At 43.6% G+C, this 18,823-nt stretch overlaps 4 protein-coding genes across 6 annotated transcripts; 2 read left to right on the top strand and 2 right to left on the bottom strand.

Annotated features, from left to right (window-relative positions):
- The first annotated feature begins 265 nt into the window (after nucleotides 1-265).
- Nucleotides 266-3,898, top strand: si:dkey-19b23.8 (low density lipoprotein receptor adapter protein 1). The gene is made up of 3 exons (XM_068308685.1): nucleotides 266-506; nucleotides 1,581-2,285; nucleotides 2,781-3,898. The coding sequence occupies exons 1-3, from the start codon at nucleotides 491-493 to the stop codon at nucleotides 2,858-2,860; spliced, it is 801 nt and encodes a 266-aa protein (XP_068164786.1). The 5' UTR covers nucleotides 266-490; the 3' UTR covers nucleotides 2,861-3,898.
- On the bottom strand, nucleotides 3,700-6,946 carry si:dkey-19b23.7 (uncharacterized). The gene is made up of 8 exons (XM_068308809.1): nucleotides 6,798-6,946; nucleotides 6,366-6,437; nucleotides 6,219-6,290; nucleotides 5,842-6,041; nucleotides 5,690-5,753; nucleotides 5,445-5,610; nucleotides 5,057-5,254; nucleotides 3,700-4,362 (listed from the first exon to the last, which is right to left on the bottom strand). Exons 1-8 carry the CDS (start codon nucleotides 6,804-6,806, stop codon nucleotides 4,247-4,249), a joined length of 897 nt encoding a protein of 298 aa, XP_068164910.1. The 5' UTR covers nucleotides 6,807-6,946; the 3' UTR covers nucleotides 3,700-4,246.
- Nucleotides 6,947-7,701: 755 nt separating this feature from the next.
- man2b2 (mannosidase, alpha, class 2B, member 2) lies at nucleotides 7,702-12,889 on the bottom strand. 2 transcript variants are annotated; one of them, XM_068308102.1, is made up of 19 exons: nucleotides 12,669-12,889; nucleotides 12,341-12,487; nucleotides 12,172-12,277; nucleotides 11,909-12,081; nucleotides 11,694-11,809; nucleotides 11,359-11,536; nucleotides 11,073-11,271; nucleotides 10,801-10,991; nucleotides 10,448-10,604; nucleotides 10,234-10,370; nucleotides 9,883-10,148; nucleotides 9,525-9,716; nucleotides 9,184-9,424; nucleotides 8,997-9,107; nucleotides 8,724-8,916; nucleotides 8,468-8,614; nucleotides 8,280-8,392; nucleotides 8,072-8,189; nucleotides 7,702-7,977 (listed from the first exon to the last, which is right to left on the bottom strand). In XM_068308102.1, exons 1-19 carry the CDS (start codon nucleotides 12,792-12,794, stop codon nucleotides 7,874-7,876), a joined length of 3,015 nt encoding a protein of 1,004 aa, XP_068164203.1. In that variant the 5' UTR covers nucleotides 12,795-12,889; the 3' UTR covers nucleotides 7,702-7,873. The 2 variants fall into 2 exon arrangements, with proteins under 2 accessions (XP_068164203.1, XP_068164204.1); XM_068308103.1 differs by lacking the exons at nucleotides 12,172-12,277; nucleotides 12,669-12,889 and having other exon boundaries at nucleotides 12,341-12,479.
- A 98-nt stretch (nucleotides 12,890-12,987) lies between these two features.
- smim20 (small integral membrane protein 20) lies at nucleotides 12,988-17,166 on the top strand. Of its 2 annotated transcripts, XM_068308366.1 has the most exons (4): nucleotides 12,988-13,142; nucleotides 15,063-15,119; nucleotides 15,612-15,679; nucleotides 16,776-17,166. In XM_068308366.1, the coding sequence occupies exons 1-3, from the start codon at nucleotides 13,034-13,036 to the stop codon at nucleotides 15,653-15,655; spliced, it is 210 nt and encodes a 69-aa protein (XP_068164467.1). In that variant the 5' UTR covers nucleotides 12,988-13,033; the 3' UTR covers nucleotides 15,656-15,679; nucleotides 16,776-17,166. The 2 variants fall into 2 exon arrangements, with proteins under 2 accessions (XP_068164467.1, XP_068164466.1); XM_068308365.1 differs by lacking the exon at nucleotides 16,776-17,166 and having other exon boundaries at nucleotides 15,612-15,811.
- Nucleotides 17,167-18,823: the final 1,657 nt, after the last annotated feature.

Genomic DNA, 18,823 nt, shown 5'->3' with positions numbered 1-18,823 from the left:
AATAAATTACAAATATACTGACTACACGTGTTTGCAAATAATTACATAATAAATCTTTATTATTAAATATAATAAATATAATAAATTTCTTTCAGACAGCAGTTCCAGTAACCCACTAAATGTTGGTTAATTGTTATCCACCTCGCTGTTCCTGCTGGTTCTCTAATAAATCATCTGTCCTTCAGCCTCTTCCCCGTTTCCACGCCGGTGCGCGTTCACTTGAGTGACGGGAGCGCGCCCACGCTACTTAAACCTCTTCCCACGGGTTCCGTGATTCAGTCGCGCCTGAACGACCGAGCAGAGAATGAATCAGTCCACGGGATACAAAAACGCGTGGAACGAGGAGCCCCCGCAGAGAAACATGAGGGTTTAACCAGACTTGATCGATATCGATTGATTATCGACTGTTTTACGACCGGGAGAGCTTTCTCTTCCCTGCGTGGCCACGATCGGCTTCGGTTCACCTGAGACGAACGAGGACGTCGTTTGCATGAAACTGTGGCCAGGTAAATATTTTTGAAAATAAATATATATTTTAATAAATTAAGACTTTTTTTTTTCATGAAATACGTTTTAATCGATGCGTTGGTTCAGGAAAAAGAATTCAAAAATATGACTGTTAACTTTTAGCAGCTGACGCTCCGGGGTTCACCGAACCGCACTTGAAAATCTACTAATTTATAGTTATCTCGCTTATTACAAAAAAAATCCACATCTATCAAATGATTTTAAAGTTTTTTCATAATCAACAATTTCTGTGGGTTAATTCGGCATTAAAAGAAATTGAAATAACTCTATTTTAAAGTTGTTTTTAGTGGTTTGCCATTGCCCACTAGACGCACGTATGTTTTATTCAAGGCGCAGCTTGCGCCCTGCGTAATTTTATTTTTACGTATATTTAAAATGAAGTATCGGGTAATAATACATATAATCTTTAGTTTGTCTACAGAAAAAAATGTTTATAGGTACTGGGGATTACTTTCAAGGTATCCTCGCAGTCACTGGGTGAACTTTGACTGTTGTGGTTGGGTTGCAATGAGGTGTAAACAAAATAATACAACAAATATCTGATAAATAATCTTTTTAATCTCTATAATGAAATTTTGCTTCCAGCTTAATTTGTGTGCTTCTCAGTGAAAGTAGTCTCAGTTTAAAGCACATGTGTAACTGGATGAGTGTCTGTCCGGGGTCATCTTGTACCCCAGTGTGAGTTGAAATACTCTCAGAGGTATGCTATTGTTTGCAGGAGAAATATTTAGGAGGGGGATTGCAAAGCTGTTTCCTGCAGAGGGAGCTTGACAAACAATGGCCCCCGCCTTGGAGCGGTCGGCGGTTCTGTGTGCGACCGGCTTCTGAGGAACAGAGCGAGGATGTTGAAAGAATGGGGGAGAAAAGAGAAAGGGTGGAAAAACAACTTGAACACAATGGAGAACGGGCGGCGCTGGGGGGCCCAGATGTTGGTGTTGCATAAGACGTCCAGAAACCAGTGGTGTTAATGATGGGGGGTGGTCATGTGACCTCTGAACTTTAATTTTAGGGTGTTTACAGTTTGGATTCATTTTATTGTCCTTTTATTTCAGATCAAATCCGTGGAAGCAGCTGCGCTCCAGAACGCTGGAAGGTCTCTGAAGACGACCATCCGACCCCCTCCCTGAAGATCCCTCCCCAACCCAGCTTGAAGCGCGTCATGTCCCTCAGCACCTTCCACCTCATGCAGACCTTGAAGAACTCGCCGGCGGCGTTGCGGCGCCGGTTCCGCCGCGACCGAACGGAGTCTCTGTCCCACGGCGACCCCCTGTTCAAGGTCCACTACCTGGGGACGGAGAAGATCTTCTCCCTGGAGCGCGAGCAGGCGCAGGACGCCATCAACCACCTGCTGGACGGCATCGCCAACGGGAAGAAGCTGAGCAAGGACCACGCCCTGGTGGTGCGCCCGCGGTACGTGGAGGTGAAGGAGCTGAGCACGGGCCGCCAGCTCACCAAGACCTACCTGCAGGACATCGCCTACTGCGCGGCCGACGCCCGGCGGCCCAACGTCTTCCTGTACATCTGCAAACATCAGGGCCAGCAGCTGCAGTGCCGCGTGTTCTGGTGCAGCCGGGCGGAGCGCGCCAAAGACATGACGGCGTGTCTGGCGCGTTCGTTCCAGCGGGCGCTGAGCGACTGGCAGCAGGACGGCTCGGCCACGCTGCAGCCGGGCGACGCCAGGGGGCAACGGGGCGACGACTCGCCCAACGCTCCCACCATCGCCAAGAGCGCCACGCTGCCAGCTAGCCTCGGGAAAGGTGAGACGCGAACGACGATTAACCAAAGTGGAGAAGCTAGAGAAATGTTTGAATTTTATAGCATTAAATACTTCAGGAATTCACCTGACCACATGAACTTAAAAAGCTATAAAGGTAGCTAAGATAGGCTAGTCGCTAGGACTAGCTAACCTAGTGTTATTTTTTTTTCCTCCGTTGTGGTTTGGTAAATGTAAATATTAAAGTTTCTGAAAAGTTTATTTTTAAGACAAGATTTCGGCCGAAAGAAGCAAATTTAGTGACAGTGACAAAAAACATTTCCAGCGCTAATTGTTTTAGTTCCCGCGCTAATTTAATATTTTTTTAATTAAAAAAAAATAAAACAAAGTAATTGCTTCAGTAATTGTTTTTTTTAAAATCTCCTGCACTATTTTAGTTTAGTTTTTTAGTTTTTAAACTAAAAAAACTTTTAGCTCCCGCGCTAACTTTTAGCTCCCACGCTGACGGGCCTCCCCCCTTCGCCTTCTTGTCTTCCAGCTCGCTGGAGGAAGAGGGGCTCGGTGTCTCACAGCCCCATCAGGACGCTGAGCAGAAGAGGATCCAACAGCTGGAACTGAACCCCTTCAGACTGGGGGGGGGGACGCATTAACCTGATGATGGCGCTGGTGGGACAAAACGGGATGAAACTGGTCCAGATCTAAAGCTGGAAACACGACTGTCTGTTGGAGGACGTTCTAATCGGTGATCGTAAGAACTTCTGCCGGTTTTGGCGTCCGTGGTGACGCAGGATGCTGCTGACGGACTCTGACTTCAGCCAAACGCTTCATTTCCTGGGATATTCAATTTTATTTAGTTTGGCTTCTTGATTTTTAAGTTGCCTACTTGATAATAAAGACTTTGGCGATGCCAGTATCCCTCAAAAACAACTAACAACTGGAAGAAGATGACAAGGACTTTATTTTGAAGGCTGACTTTTATTTATCTGACATTGGTGAAGAACGATCATTGAGCTCGTCTCTATTTTAAGCGTAGATGGACAAAAAGTAGAAACATTTTTTGAAATCGGATGTCAAACAAATGTCATCCAAGTTTCCAACGGTAAAACGCGACCCCTGAACGCATCATTTTGGTCGTTTCCTGCTACATCGAGTCTTCCTGCACCTCCTGGTTTAAAATCCCTTCACAACCTTCTTCACAACCACAGCTCCACCCTGCTGGGGAGGGAAACGTCTGAACCGTCGTGAATTATCAGCGTTACGGTGGAAAACGTCCCAACAATGGGAACGCTGTGTTCTCACGTGGAGCCTCTGTGTGGAATTTACAAAATTTTAACCTGCATTCCAACTGAGGGAGAACGGAGACGGGGGGGGGGGCATCTTCTCCACGTCGATGATCACTGAAGCCATTTAACTGTTTCAGTTGTTGTTTAAGCTGGAATCATTTCCTTTTATATATATATTTTTTTAATTTGTTTTTATCGTGCATCCAAGTTTTTATCAGTTTGTTTTTAACTCTCGGTAACAAGTGGCACAGCCCCCCCCTCCAGTGGGCTCAGAGTGCCTGCTTTAAGGCATGTTTTTATCAATGTACTGTTTTTATGTCATTGTACATATTTAAATATGTATTTTATGGAATAATAAAGTTTTTATACAACATTTTTGCCTTTACGCTGTTTTGAATTTCAGAAGGATAAACATTTCAGCACCTTTTAGCCTCTGTGGAGCTGGATGTGTTTAAAATTCTATATTTGGCTTGAAAGTGGGAGAAGGGGTTTTTGGGTAACGGGGCAAAACGTCCAAAGAGGTCCTGGGATGTTTAATCTGAGTCATGTGACTGGTTTTCCCAGGGTTTTTTCTGCAGCTCTTGCAAAACGACATGATTCTGGAATAAAACCGATTCGGCTCAAAATAAATGTTTGGTTCTCTTCACAAACTGGGGTTTAATAGGTTTGAGCTTCACGCTCTACAAAATGCACTGAGGGTATTTGATGGTGGATCACATGATCACTCATCTCCGGACGAATCCGGAGCCGCCGTCGGTCCGGCGTTCTCTCTGCGTCGCTGCAGCTCCATCAGCGACTGGACGTGAAGACGCCTCAGAGGTTTCACTTCTTCCACCACTGAAAGGTGGAAAATCATGAAACCAGTTATTTACAAGCACGGCTAACATTCATTTCCAGCTTTACTGGAAATTTTTTTTATTTATCAGTAACTTTTTACTGAGTTTTCAACTCAAAATCTTTCAAATATTCCTCATCAGAGACAATTCAGATGAAAAATCACTTAAGTACATTAAGACTGTTCCAGATGAAGTCCTGACTTATTCTGGGCATGTCAAAATTTTAAAAAAAAATTATAATCTGTTAAGATTATACATAATCCCACAAATATTACAGAACTGGAGGCTTTTTCCTTTTAGGAATGTGTTAAAATTCTGCCAGAGGCTGGTGTCTGGATATACGTCACATCTGCAGTTTTAACAGCAAAATACTGTAAAAAGTACTAGAGATTATTATCATTAAGGAGTTGAATCATTTTGAGACTGCAGTTTGGTGTATTTAAGGAAAGAATTCCGCATTTTTGTTAAATAGAGCCATTTAGATTGTTTGTAAAACACTATTTAACAATATACCTAATATACAAAGGGACTTGACTTCCTGCTGAACGCCTGAGCCCATTAAACTGTGTAAACAGCACCACCTGCCGGTCACAACTATAATAATAATAATAATAGAATAGAAAATCCAAGTCTTTCACCATCAGTATTCTGTTAACTTTAAACTAGACCCAGCTGTTCTCTCCACACCGCCCCACCTTTATCGTAGTGCAGCTCATCCCGGTTCCCGTACACCACGTACATCTCCAGGAAGTTGAGGAGGGCGCCGGTGACCAGGAACCGGTCGGGGAGGGGAAGGTTTTGGATGTAACGCATGTCCAGGGCGAAGGGGTTGGAGGGGGAGGGAACGGTGCACAAACACACCAGCTCGCTCACAACGTCCCACACACGAATACCTGAACCAACAGGAACAACAAACCAGAGGTAAACATTTGTTTATGTCCACGATGAATTTAATTTATTCCCACTCAAGCCCCCGGAGCGTTTTTCCACCACCTGACCCACAGGTCAGCAGCGAGACGTTTAAAGTCCACACGTGTGACTCTGATTCAGCTCATGGAAAACGGTGTAATCGTTGATCCATACCTCTGGTCTGCCAGTCCGAGATGGACTTGAGCTTCATGGGGGTGTCCTTCACCATCGAATCCGTGCCTCCGATGTTCACCAGGCGCTCGTGATTGGAGCGAATCCAGGCGTAGGGACGCCCGTATTTGACGTAGCCGGCGAGTAAAAAGAGCGTGCAGTTCACTTCCTGTTGGGGATAGAAGTAGAAGATGTGACGGAGCTGGGAGTTAATATTTAAATCCAAAGCGTCTGACTGATGAACTTGCCGGCACTGCGATCTCTCTTTCACTGGGAGAGGCTGGGAGGAGATGCTCCTCACTGCTGGGGCTCCTGAGGAGATGGAAAAGAGGATAATCAATCAATCAATCAATCATAGTTATGAGCCCGAATCTCCAGGACATTCCCCGACATAACTCACCTGGTAGTTTTTGGCTGCACCTTAGTGACCGTGTGCACCGGAGGGTCTCGGGCACCAATGGGCTCCCCGGGTAGGGGGGAGCTGCTCCGGCTATCCAGGCTGGGGGAGCTGCTGCTGGGGGAGACATCGCTGCTGTTGCAGCTGCTGGTGGAGGAGTAGGACGAGGCTCTGGAGACGGCAAAACCCGGGGAACGCCATCCCTGCAGAACGGGCAAACATGCATGAGTCGCCAAGGAAACGATGGTTACATTTATTTATAAGGCAGAATTTAACGCATAATATTATAGTCCCAAAATGTATATTTTATAGAGAATGTGTAGCATTCATGTCAATTCTTTGTCTTCTTTAATACATGAAATGTCTCAGTAAAATCTGACCAGATCCTCGTTGACCACCGTCAGCAGCACCTCCTCTTTGCCTCTCAACCAAGGTTGGAAATATTTGAAGCCCTGCAACAGAGACAAGGTTTAATTCTAAGAAATATTTAAATAAATGAACATGTTAAAAAACTTAAATGTACTCGCCTGCAATGACCCCAGCAGTGCCAGGTCACTCAGGAAGTGCTGCAGTTTCCTCCTCTGCTCCTTTTCCCTTTTCTAGTCAGAGAGGGGATGTTTTCATTTTTAAGGGACAAACAAAATTAAAAATTAAAATAAAAAGAAATTTTAAATTAAAAAAGAAGAAGAAAAATCGCACAAAAGATAATTTTTTTCGGTAGTCTTAATCTAAATCCACAAGGAGAAACCTCCCACCCCCTCCCATCTCTCCCTGACTGGTATCCTAGCAACCTCCTCCCAGCATCCTTTGACTGCGTTCACATTTTTGGAACGCGAACAAAGAAAATATACAGCAAACGCGTGTCACGTGACACCGTGCGTCACGAAATGCATCAACCATAATCGATTCATGATTGATTCCAATTCTGATACGGATCTGATCAACCGGAAACGACTCACACTGCTCATCCTGAAGCGAACCGCAGACGATGGCGGCTCCTCCGCGGGGGCTCATGACGCGTTCACGGGTTAAGTCACCTCCTGTGGTCCGGCCTGTGGTTCCGGCAGCGGTCGGACGCACCGAGGCGGTTCTCCTCCCGGGTGTTGGCTCGTCTGCCGCGGCGTGAGGCGGGTCTATCGGGGCGAGGGAGCCCCTAGTGGTCAAGAGGGGACATGACAGCTTCACTGACACTAAATTAACTGATAATATTAACACCAAAATATTAAATGTGATTTATAGTATTTTAGATTACAACTTTATTTAAAGGCTATGTAAAACCATTAAAAAAATTTTCCGTTCCTTGCTGAGAGAACAGTGTCAGTCTTTATTTTTATTCATCATTTAAAGCTATTTTAATTGAAATTAAATTAAATTATTAATTATAATTATATTATTATTATTATTATTATATTATTATTATATATTATTAATTTAAGTTAAATGACAATAGCAATATAATTCTCATGCTTCCCGAGGTCCATAAGATGATTAGCGTAGCCTGGTAAAAAATATAATGCTAAACAAAGATTTATGTTAATAAATTTGTTAGACTTCTATATTTTAAACAACTTCTTAATTTTGCAGAAAATAACTTTACCTTCGTACCAAAACTAACATAAGGGTAACATCACTCATGCTAATGAGGGTCCATGAGACCAGGCTTTTGTATTTAAAGCCAATTCTAATTTTGAGGAAAATATTATCTAATTTTATGATGAGAAAAGTGATATCTCTTCCCCACAACACAAGGAGGTGAACATTTCTGGCCATTTAAAATGTGAAATTTCATGTTACCTCTTTATAATTAAAGCTTAACAACAAAAAAACAACCCAAAAAAACACACATGAAACTAGACTGTGCTCGTCATGTCAGACATATGACAAAGATAATTTTATTCAGTGAGTGCTTTTTACAGATTAGTGCTTGTTCACAAATAAATACAAAAGGAGCATCAATCAACAGTTTAGCAGGCGACATCTTCACAACAGAATCAAACTGTCTCAAAAGACATTCCATCTTTACAGAAGACTCAACCTAAAAGTTTGTGGATGCAAAGTGAATGAAGAAGGTTCTGATTTCTTTGGGGTAGATGGTGACAGTGAACGCATCGTCTCCACAACTCTGACAGCCTCTGTTGCCTGAGATAAAGAAAACAGAGTCAGCGAGGTTTTTATTATTATTATTATCAGTCGTTTTAATGTGATTTGTTCTTATATTTAAAGGTTGTCTCACTGGTTTCTGAGTTATCAGCGGTCTTCCACTTCCATCTCTTCAGACTGGTGATATCCCAGGTTCCTGTGAGAGAACGCTCCTCCATCACTTTAACCTCCCCTATCTGCTGCAGAACATCCTGAAATGACCATCAGAAACAACAACATCACATAAATTTGGTTTTAAACTGCAAAATTTTACTGTTAAAACTTTGGTACATTTTCAACACCTTCAGGTTTATGCTGACTGGCTTTGAAAGCTCCGTGTCTTCACCCTCTTCAAACAGGTGCATGATCCTCAACCAGACCCGGTTGTAGTCCGGCTCTGAGTGCGAGTCCTTCCCTAAAACATGCTATCACACGTTTATAACGTGTCAAGTGGAAAAACAATCACACGTTGCGTCGTCTCACGGCTGACCTGAGCGAACGCGTCTCAGATGAACATCGTGGTTGGAGCTGTAGTTCCATCCGGGGATGCTGAGCGTGAGCAGGTGGAGGTTGGGCGGGAGAACGACTGAAGGCCCAGGAGAACTTCCTCTGGGTTCCTTCTCCTGCCAGGACCTCTCTGACAGCACATCACACATCACTGGTCTTCATTTTTTAATTTTAAAGTAACATTTAAATACTTTTTCTGATTAAAAAAATGAGTTTTCAGCCCTAAAAACATCACTCACGAGGTTTATCTATTGCCATGACGACGGGTCTGTGTTGCAGCTCCACCGCCTCCCTCTGGTGAAGCCTGGAGGTGGAGCTGATGGAGCTCAGCATCATCCACATGGTGGGCTTCACCACCGAGGTGTCGTTCAGGGTCAGATTGTAGTTGAGGTTAAAGGGCAAGTTGTTCCAAAGGCGTCGGTGGAGCATGACCTTGGACGGGGGGGGGGGTAAAAACAGGATCTAAATATGTGTGTTTTTGTGAGGATTTTAATTGGATAGTATATTTTTACCTCTAGTTGTCCGTTGCTTTGGCTCGACACGCCGTGAGCTCTGTCGCTGAGCAGAACCAGTCTGCTGAGGTCGTCCTGGATGTAGGCCGCCCGCACCATCGGGAAGTAGTTCTGCATAATAAATATTATTTACGGATTAATTTACATCGACCTGCATGTGGTAATAAATTATCAGCCCCCATCTTACTCTGGCTAGAGAGTTGTTGCCCGTCCTGTACGTCCTCTTCATCATCTGGTAGCCGTTGTCGTCCGTGTGCAGGATCCTGTCGTTCTTTAAGGACGTGCTGGTTTTCAGGACCACCTCCGTGTTGAGGTCCAGGGGTCCGACAGAATACGTCTGCTCCAGCCTGGAACACCCTAGCCCGCTCCCACAGTATTCTGGGACGCGGGTGGTGACGGCGTATGAATAGTCTGGATCACTTTCCTTTCTGGAAGATGTAAAGAGTAAAAAAAATATATTAAAAATGTTAAAAAAGCTCAAATAAAAGTACAAAATGTGAATGTGCGAAACTAGTAAACCGCGCCAACTTGTAGAAGCGCTGCCTGATCTCCGTCATGATCTTTCCAGTGATGATCTCCATGTCTACGGCCTCGTAGGCTCGAACTGATGAGAAGTTGGTGCTGAAGATGTAGTTGTCAGAGATGGGTCCTGCTTTCACGTCTCCGTTGGCGTGGTACTCCCAGAAATCCTGAGTCACCTTTACCGTTCTTCTGTCTTCACTGGCACGGATTATGGAGAGGTCAAAGGTCAGATTGATGCTGGCTTTAAAGCCAGAAACAGATCTACCACCTAATTCAGCTCATGAACAATTAGCTTAGATCATAAAAGTTAACAAATGTATTTTGTCTCTTTAATTAATAAGAAAACCGAAGCTCAGAGTCTCACAGGTTGGTGATGCTGTGCAGGAGGTTTGTCTCCCGGTCAAACATCAGCTCGTAGCATCCGTTCTGAACCGGCAGGAGTCTACTTCCTGTTCCTGGTGAGTCCCGCATGCGGCGTCGCTCAAACAGAACCGCTGTGGCTTCGTAGGTCCAGCCGCACCCGGACCCCCCAGAGCAGAACTTAATCAGGTATTTCCTATCCTGAAGGCCCCCGAGGTCCACCACGAAGAAAAGATCATAGGTGGTGTCGGACTCTGCAGATTTCTGGATCTGCAACGAGAGGGAGGAAGATGGTTCCTGTGAAATATTATTATAGCATTTTGAGTCTCTTTCTCTTTATTAATAGAAACCCTACCTGTGCAGGTACAGGCCGTCCATCTTCGTCGTAGACGGCGGCGGTGGGGAAGGTGACGGTGAAGTTGATGATCGCCGTGATGTTCCAGGCTAACGGGTTGTAAACGATCACGTGTTGCTCCAGAGCCTGACGAGCATCTGGCATCAAGAGCGTGAAGTTATTTAAAAGTTAAAGCGTGCTAAGGCGCGGCGTGACGTCGATGAAGCGTTCAAACCTCTGCTGTGGCCTCTGGCCGTCTCCGGGTCGTGGGGCAGCAGGAACAGCGCAGCCACAAGCTCCTGCACCCCCATCACGGCCTGCGTGAGATGCTGCAGGTACATCTCTGCCACCTTTGGAGACTCGGTGCCGGTGATGCCGTCGTGATGCTGGACCTGAAAACGACAACAAACAACAACTTGTGTTCATCTGAAACACAAATTAAAGTTAAATATAGATTTGAAAAGCATAAAAAGGTACGAATGCTCACTAATATATGAGATATTGAACTGGTTTCATTACTTTCCTAATCTTAATCCCATATTTAACTATAACTACTCTTTGACTTTCTTTAATGGGGGGTCTAGTTACCTCTGACACGGCCCAGCGCAGCGTCCTTAGTTGCCCCAGAGCCCAGTCTAAAGCCACAGGCCCCCCAGGGAAGCTGATGCGGTACCGAACAAAGAGCGTCTCAGCGGCGTGAAGCAGCGAGCTGGCCCCCCGCGCCACGCCTTTCAGAACATTTCTGGAGGCGTAAAATCCCGTCCAGGCCTGGTAAACATCTGGTAAAAAAACCCAACAACACAACAATCAGCCAAAGGAAGAAAATAACCTCACAGGAAGCAGGGGACGAAGACCGTCACCGTTGGAATACGGGAGGAAATCTTCATCCCCACGTTGGTCCCAGATTAGATCTGATTGGTAGACGGCTTGGAAGTATTCCCCCAGGGTGGCGTACTGAACCGTCACCCCGAAGTCTTTGCTGTTCTGGTTGATGTACTTCATGAGAGGATCCATGTTGTTGAACTGGACCGATGCGTTGTAGAACTGTTTGTCACAGCCCTGAAACACACGGACGGAGCAGCGGGTGTTAGCAGCACGTTCAGCTCCTCCTCAGGTGTAACAGGAAGAAAAAACCGATTCAGTCACCCATGGCCACAGGACATGATTGGTCCTAAACCACGCCGCCCTCTGTTTGATGTTCTCCACCATTGTCTTGGCGTAGTTCTGAACCGTCTCCTTGGTGACCGGCAGGCTCATGTTGGGGTAAACCCCATCTGTGGGGGGATCGGGGAACAAAGCAACTCCGTTCCAGTAGAAACCAGAGCTGGAACAGAAGAGCAGTTTGTTCATTTGTAGACACAGATTTATTGTAAAAATGTCATAAGTAGGTCAACAATTTACACAAAATTTATGGCAGACGCAGATTCAATAAAAGAACAGAGTAGATTTCCTGAAGTACAAACACACCACATGTGGACTACCTGTTGGAGAATGGCAGGTACGATGGGGTGCAGTAGCTGTACTGATCCATAGTGTGGGTGAAGATCTCCTGCTTCTCCTTTAGAGAGCGAGAGCCTCTCCAGACAAACTGTAGCTTCTGAAAAAAAAAAAAAGAACAGCATGCTTTTAAATAAGGGTTTCCATCTGATGAAAGAAAACATTTCATTTGGATTGTTGTCAACGTGACGTCAAATACTTTGTCTTTCTGCATGGCGTCTCTGAGGTCGTAGTCGATGCGAGAGATGAGGTGCGCGTTGAAACCGGCCAGAGCGAAGAGGACCGGCGTGGTGGCAGATGCTCCGAACGGATCCACCTGCCAGGAAAACTGAGGACGCACCCCAAACGTTTGGTAGAGGAAGCCGTGTCCCTCTGAAACAGAACAGAGACACACGGATGCATCAACACAACACGTGTTCTCCTTCAGATGATCCTCTACAGAGTAGGTTATCTGTTTCCCACCCGTCATTTGTAATATCTCATCTTCTAGATCGGTTACAGCCTCGTCGTGCATCACCTGGCCCCCGATGATGAACTCAAGTCGGCCCTCTTGTACCAGCTGTCGCACCTAGAAAACCAACAATTACGGATGATGTCAGAGGTCATTTCTGCCCCCATCATGCGTTCTCACCTGTTTCTTCTGGACGTCTGTGGCTACGGTGTCCCACCACAGTCGAAAGAACTCCTGTTCCACAGCGATGAAGCGGCGATTTTTAGTTTTGGACAGCTCTTCAGTCACACTGGTGTAAACATTGGCTGCGTAGGCGTGCATACTCTCCTGTGGAAATATAAATAATCATTACAGAAGAATTTAAAGAAAGAATCAACGAAAAAAAATCTACAAAATCTAAAACTAATAGTTACTTGATGATGACATTAAAATATAAATCACACCACAATATAATTACTTTACTATTATTATTATTATTATTATTGCTACTATGGTGATATAAACCTACCTGAACAGTGTAAACCCATCCAACATCCATGTGACTGTGAGGGATAACAAACGTTTGAATGAGCTCGTTTCCTCCTTTAACTAAATATAAGCACATAAAAAACACAAAAAGGCCTGAAATCTTCATATTTTCCGCCCGTTCAAGAAGAAACAACTACAGATCTTCCAAAAATATTCACTTTGACCTCCTTGTTTATATTTTTATGCGTCATGTGACTCCGATGAGCCGCGTACGGAAGCCCTGGACAAACAAAAATAGCTGAAAACGCGATTTTGTGTATTTAGTGACCTTTGCACCGGAAACAGTTCACAGAGGCGATTCGTGCGTTTGGAGGTGAGACATTCGGACTCTAAGCGACAGTAAAAATGTCTAATAATACCAGAATAGTTTTAATTTTTGGAGGTTTTGTTACGGCCATCGCTGCTGCGTTTTATCCCATATTTTTCTACCCGCTCGTTCATAAAGACGAGTACAGTAAGTTTTCCGTTTGTCAACATGAATTTAAATATTCTGCAATTTCTACCTTAATGCGATTCATAATTTATTATCAGTTTAAATAATTGTTTTTGTGCTAAATATATTAAGTTAATGATAAATAAATGTAGCTTTAACTTGAAGCTAAAGTCGGTGCTTTTTATCTAGCTTGCAAGGTAACTTTATGTGCTTTAGCATTAGCTACACTTTTAATCCACAGTATTCTGTTTTGGGACAATTTATTAGTGTATTATGGTCTGTTTTTGTTTTTGTTTTGCTGGTGTTTGGCTGACCAGTAGATATGCAATTTCCTCCGGGATTATTAAAGTATCTAACTATCTAATTCTTCCACAATCCACTTGTCTAACATTCCCAAAACGTTCAGCATCGCAAACACGTGTTCTGAAGAAATGCATGTTGTCCTGTTCATCAGCTGTTTGCAAAAAATAAATATATACACTCCAGCCAACTTACTGGTTAGGAGGAAGCCTGGAGAAGCTTACAACCCAGACTGTCTTGCCCCTACATTAAAACATGGGGGTGGATCAGTCATGATCTGGGGTTGTTTCAGTCTGAGTGGAACAGGGCAAATGCAATTGTGTGAAGGCCGGATGAACCAGGCCATGTACAGGACTACCCTTGAAAACAGTCTTCTTCCATCAGCTGGAAAACTCTTTCCTGCCTCGAATGACTGGATTTTCCAACAAGACAATGCCCCTTGCCACACGGCAAGGTCAGTTAAAGCCTGGATGGAGAACCACAACATTCGCACCATGCCTTGGCCTGCTCAATCACCAGATCTTAATCCAATCGAAAACCTGTGGAAAATCATCAAACTCAAAATGGAGAACCACAAGCCCAAAAACAAAGAAAATCTGTTTGAATTTGTCCAACAGGAATGGGCTGCTGTGACAGCAGAACAGTGTCAGAAGCTGGTGGAGAGCATGCCAAGACGCATGGCTGCAGTCATAAAAAAAAAAAAGGTTATGCAATCAAGTATTAACTCTTGTGTGTATCATGTGTTTAAAGCAAACAGAAAAGAAAACATGGAATGCTTAAAAGTAGTGTTTTTGGCAGAAACAATGCCATAGCTATTGATGTGAGGATTTAAGTAATTTTGATCAAGAAAACCATGGAAAATAAATAGTTCTTAGGTCTTGAATTAAACTCTCATGAGCTATTTTTGTTGTTATCATTATAATTGTCCAAACAAATGTACCTTTAGTTGAGCCAGGCATTAAAATTAACAAGAAATGGAAGAAAAAAAGGGTGGTCTAATAATTTCTTCCATGACTGTATATATAAATATATAAATATAATACAAGAACAGCTGTAAGATCTCAATGCAATAAGTGTGAAGCAAAATATGACCCAGAAGTTTGGAGGAGCAAGAATGGTGGTGTCTCATTGATGATCAGGGACTGGAAACCCGGAAGTTCAGATGGATTCCATCAAGGATCAATCAATCCTCAAAGAGAACATCTGTCTGTGAGGAAGTTTAAGGGTGGATGCCATTGGACGTTCCAAAAGAAAGCGATTATAAGCAGACTTTAAAGTTGAATGTGAAGGAGGCGGCGTCTGTAGTGAGGAATATGACAGAACTAGAAGCCTTTGTCCGTGAGGAATGGGCTAAGATTCCTGAGGAATGCTGCCAGAAGCTGGTTTCTGGCTATAACTCATACAAAGTATTAGAGATAATACAAATCTGTTGCTTTGAACTGTTTAAACGGTCCTGTCTTGATTCAAGTTTGTTTTTTACATTTTCACTTGTCTTTTTATTGTGAACCAATTTGTGAAGTTATAGTCAGGACGTAGAGAATATTGTAGATAAATAAAACCCAGTGTTACCGAGAATGCAGACAAAAGAGAACAATAAAGCTGCCGCTACGTCCGAATAAAAGTTTGTTCTGTCTTTTGAAGGAGACGCCCAGAAGATGAACCGGGCAGGGATCAACCAGGCAGATGTTCAACCCGTGGGTAAGAATCCACAGCAGATTTATACATGAAGAATGGCAATTTTAATAAAATGTCAGAAATTGATCTTTGTATTATACTTTTTTCAGAGTTGATCTTATTTTAACAACTGTTTTGATCATTTGTTTTGCAATGCACCACACTGAACATTTATTTCACTTTTAATTGCATTTCATCAGTAAATTGGGAACAAAATGTACAAACTCAAAAGCAAAAAGAACAGTCAGTACGTGGCGTTCCCCATTTAAATTAGGTGCAATAACTTGAACTGCATTTCGTCCGCCTCATTCTGGACTCATATGGAGATATTAAGATAGAAACATAAAACATCCAGATGCTTCTTTGGGTTTTTGATAATTAAAAGCAAACGCTCACTTCAAACTGATTTTCATTCCTCATCAGGAAAATGTGGTGCTCCTATTTAGAGCTGTCAGGATTAAACAGTAATTCCATTAAATCGATTGAAATAATTCTGTTTTATTTCTCCGTCTGAAGGTGTAAAGGTATGGTCGGATCCATTCAAACCTGTGGAAAAGTGACAACCAGCGACGGCTATCACTAATGCCAGTGAAGAAGACTTGGAGGGGAGAATGACTTGATGAATGCATGATGTGGGAGTGAGTGGATGCTTGGCAGAATGTGTTTTTCTTTCTTTTTTTTGTTGAATGTTAAAAATAAAGCACTTATACCTAAAACACGATGTAAAAATGATTTATTGACATCAAAAAAGTAAAAATAAAAAATAAAAAAGTGTGGAGGACAGACTCAAAAATTCAAATAATTTGCTGCTAGTTCTCTGTAGACCACAAGGGGGCGCTCCACCACTGTCTGAATACAAAGCATTGGCCTGAATGCTGTTCAGTTGAGAATCTTGCTGCGGTATGCAGCCTGTAGGAAATTACATTCAAATCTAATGTTTTATATTCCCCCCCCCCCATCTTTTTTTCTCAACTATGATTCATTCAGTATGAGAGTCATAAAAACACTTTATGAGGGACGAGCTGCGGCAGCGCGAGGGATCGTCTTCCAACATGTAACCAGAAGAGACAAAAGTTATTCCAGGAGTCAGCGGGTGATCAGACGCAGGGTGTGATTATTGATCGACAGTTAATGGAAGCGTTCAGATGTCGCCGTGTTTTGCAGATTGAGACGGTTGTCTCCTTCGGAATTGCGTTCGACGTGATCCAGACTCCCTTTATGATGTCAAAGCATGGAATTCCAAAAAAAACTACATTTTCCCATATGTTCCCTGTGGTTTCTTTATATTGAGCAGCATCCCCCTTTTTTTAGACGCTGATGGATTAGGAACCGACTAAAGCATGTGTTTATGGTCCTTTGGAGATGTTGCATTTTTAAAATTGGCCCTAAATCTTTCACTGTCCTTGTTGCAGCCTGTACTTGTGGACTTCTAGGCCCGTTAGCGAGGCCTGCTGCCAACAGAACCGGCCAGCAGCGGCCACTCTCCGTCTCAAACCCCCCAATCAACAAGAACCATTGTTTATGAGAGGTTGTTATTGTTGGGCTGCGTTCAGAAACAACAGAAACCGAAGAGCTCGGCCGTTCACGAGGCATCCAAAGTAAAGAGAGCGAGGGGTGAGGGGGTGGTCGAAGGAAAAAAAAAAGCAGAAATTCCTCTCATTCCCCGCTGGTGTTTTCCAGATTCCTCCAGCGACAGCTCCTCGGCTGCAGCCGAGTGAAGTAAGCAAACCAGAGGGGAAACCGAAGAGAACGGCGAGAGGAAGAGAAGCGCATTCTTGAGGGGACGCGTCACCTTCGCACAGAATAGAGACAGACACTCGATCTCTGGTTCTCTCCCTGGTGAAGTATGCAACAGGTTGTGCAGCACCGGTCGTCAGCCGGGGGGTGGGGGGTGGGGTGGGGGCATTAATCACCGCTGGGATCGCGGCGACAACGACAGTCAGGTTCAAACACAGTCAAAGACATCTGTTAGGGGTTCGCTGCCCCCCTGGTCTTGTCACCTTCAGCTGAATATATAGAACAGGGGGGTCAAACTAATTTCACTGGGGGCCACATCAGCATCAAAGGGTCAGATGTAACTAATAAATGTAACTAAATGTAACTCGATGTAATGTAACATAAATGTAACTACTCCTTAATGTTAAATAACTAAATTATTTACTTTTTCAAGTTACAAACATTTCAGTTTGTAACTTGAAAGATTATGTTTCTCTGTTCTAACATAAATCCTTTTAATCTGTCAGGTTATTAAACCCACAGAACTCCATCAATCAAGGATCAAACTATCAATCAATAAAGAAAAATAACATCAGACACAAGTTGGACGTTAACTTTGTTCAAAATGTTTATAATCAGAGTTAAAATGGGCTGGATTACTGCATTGTGGGAAATGTAGTTTTGGTCAAACCTATTTATTTTTAGACAATCTGACCTTTTATGCTCTCGTGGGCCACATAAAATGATATGGAGGGCCACATTTGGCCCCCGGGCCTTGAGTTTGACACATGTGATAAAGAGAAAGACCCCTCATGATAAAACATCCAGCAGGATCACAGTGGACCCAAAGATGTCACCCCAGCAACACTTTTACGACGCTGCTCTTAACCCACCACATAAATCTGCCCCACCCCCCCGGGCTTAAACAGGCTGGTGGCAAATTGTCAGCCTGAGTTGTTTTTAGGTGTGTGTTCAAGCGCAGCAGATAATTTGGCCACGGTTTCTAACTAATTGCTATGGGAACGGGAGTTGGCAGACAGGTCACGGGGGTAGGAAAAACAGCGTTTTGGGAAGAGGTGGGATGTGAAATGTGAGCGGCGAACGCCTCGCTGATACCGAGTCAGGCGCAGTAAACAGAAACAGAAAACAAGAGTAATTAAAGGCAGAGAGCCGGCGCTGAAGCCAGAACGACGGGAGAATTCCTCCGTCTTTGTTTATGTGAAGATGAATTCAGTCTGATGTGTCCAGAGCGTATCCGGCGTCGGTGATTCAGAGCGCGGGACGTCAAGGTGATCACGGAACGCAGGTCAAGGAGAGGTCGCCCAGGCCTCCAGCTTTAGTTTAGGGTGTCTGATTCCATAAGAGCCAGTGAATGCAACGTGGAAAAACATCCAGATGTTAACAGAAAGTTTACGCTGCGCATGTGCAGAAGAAGAAGAAAAAGATGTGATAATACACAACACAGCCCTAAAATGATCATAAAATTACAGAAAAAATTAAGCCAAGAGCTCAAAATGGTTTGTAAACTACGAGTGATGTCACTGAGGTTCCAAAAAGAACACAGGAAGTGAAAATAAAGTCCATAATTGCTTTGATAAAGTTGTGTCGATTGTTAATATGCAGTTTACAGTTTATTCTATTTAAATGATGTTTTAAATTAAATGGTTTTTATTGTATATGTGCAATAAAAATTTTATTTATTATCTTTTCTTGAATGAGAAATAATGCACAGTTTTAAAAGAGATCCGACCATGGTTAGAAATCACATTTTCCCATTTTGTAATGTGCTCTGAACACAACACACACACACACACACACACGTGCACACACACACACACAGGAGTCACTCAATCAGTGATGTCACAACTCATCGTTTCATTTTCACACCTGTCCTCTTCAGCCCTGCTGGACGCCGACTCGAATGACATCACATGAGGCGATTTGTCTGGAACAGGAACACACACAAAAAAGGCATCATCCAGCGTTTTCCCCCCTCCCTTTCAAAAATAGTC

Source organism: Antennarius striatus, chromosome 23 (genome assembly GCF_040054535.1).
Source record: "Antennarius striatus isolate MH-2024 chromosome 23, ASM4005453v1, whole genome shotgun sequence".
NCBI lineage: Eukaryota > Metazoa > Chordata > Actinopteri > Lophiiformes > Antennariidae > Antennarius > Antennarius striatus.
This window is presented reverse-complemented; position numbering and strand designations above follow the sequence as displayed.

Excerpts from the sequence above, each read along its gene's own strand:
- si:dkey-19b23.8 (XM_068308685.1), top strand. Across the intron at positions 2,286-2,780 it reads GCCAGCTAGCCTCGGGAAAG|CTCGCTGGAGGAAGAGGGGC; the intron begins GTGAGACGCGAA and ends CTTGTCTTCCAG.
- si:dkey-19b23.7 (XM_068308809.1), bottom strand. Across the intron at positions 5,611-5,689 it reads AAAGAGAGATCGCAGTGCCG|GAAGTGAACTGCACGCTCTT; the intron begins GCAAGTTCATCA and ends TATCCCCAACAG. Across the intron at positions 4,363-5,056 it reads TGAGCTGCACTACGATAAAG|TGGTGGAAGAAGTGAAACCT; the intron begins GTGGGGCGGTGT and ends TCCACCTTTCAG.
- man2b2 (XM_068308102.1), bottom strand. The coding sequence starts at position 12,794 with ATGAAGATTTCAGGCCTTTTTGTGTTTTTTATGTGCTTATATTTAGTT. Across the intron at positions 9,108-9,183 it reads GCAACAACTCTCTAGCCAGA|AACTACTTCCCGATGGTGCG; the intron begins GTAAGATGGGGG and ends TTTATTATGCAG. Across the intron at positions 8,917-8,996 it reads AAAGCAACGGACAACTAGAG|GTCATGCTCCACCGACGCCT; the intron begins GTAAAAATATAC and ends CCCCCGTCCAAG.
- smim20 (XM_068308366.1), top strand. The coding sequence starts at position 13,034 with ATGTCTAATAATACCAGAATAGTTTTAATTTTTGGAGGTTTTGTTACG. Across the intron at positions 13,143-15,062 it reads CGTTCATAAAGACGAGTACA|GAGACGCCCAGAAGATGAAC; the intron begins GTAAGTTTTCCG and ends TGTCTTTTGAAG. Across the intron at positions 15,120-15,611 it reads GGCAGATGTTCAACCCGTGG|GTGTAAAGGTATGGTCGGAT; the intron begins GTAAGAATCCAC and ends CTCCGTCTGAAG.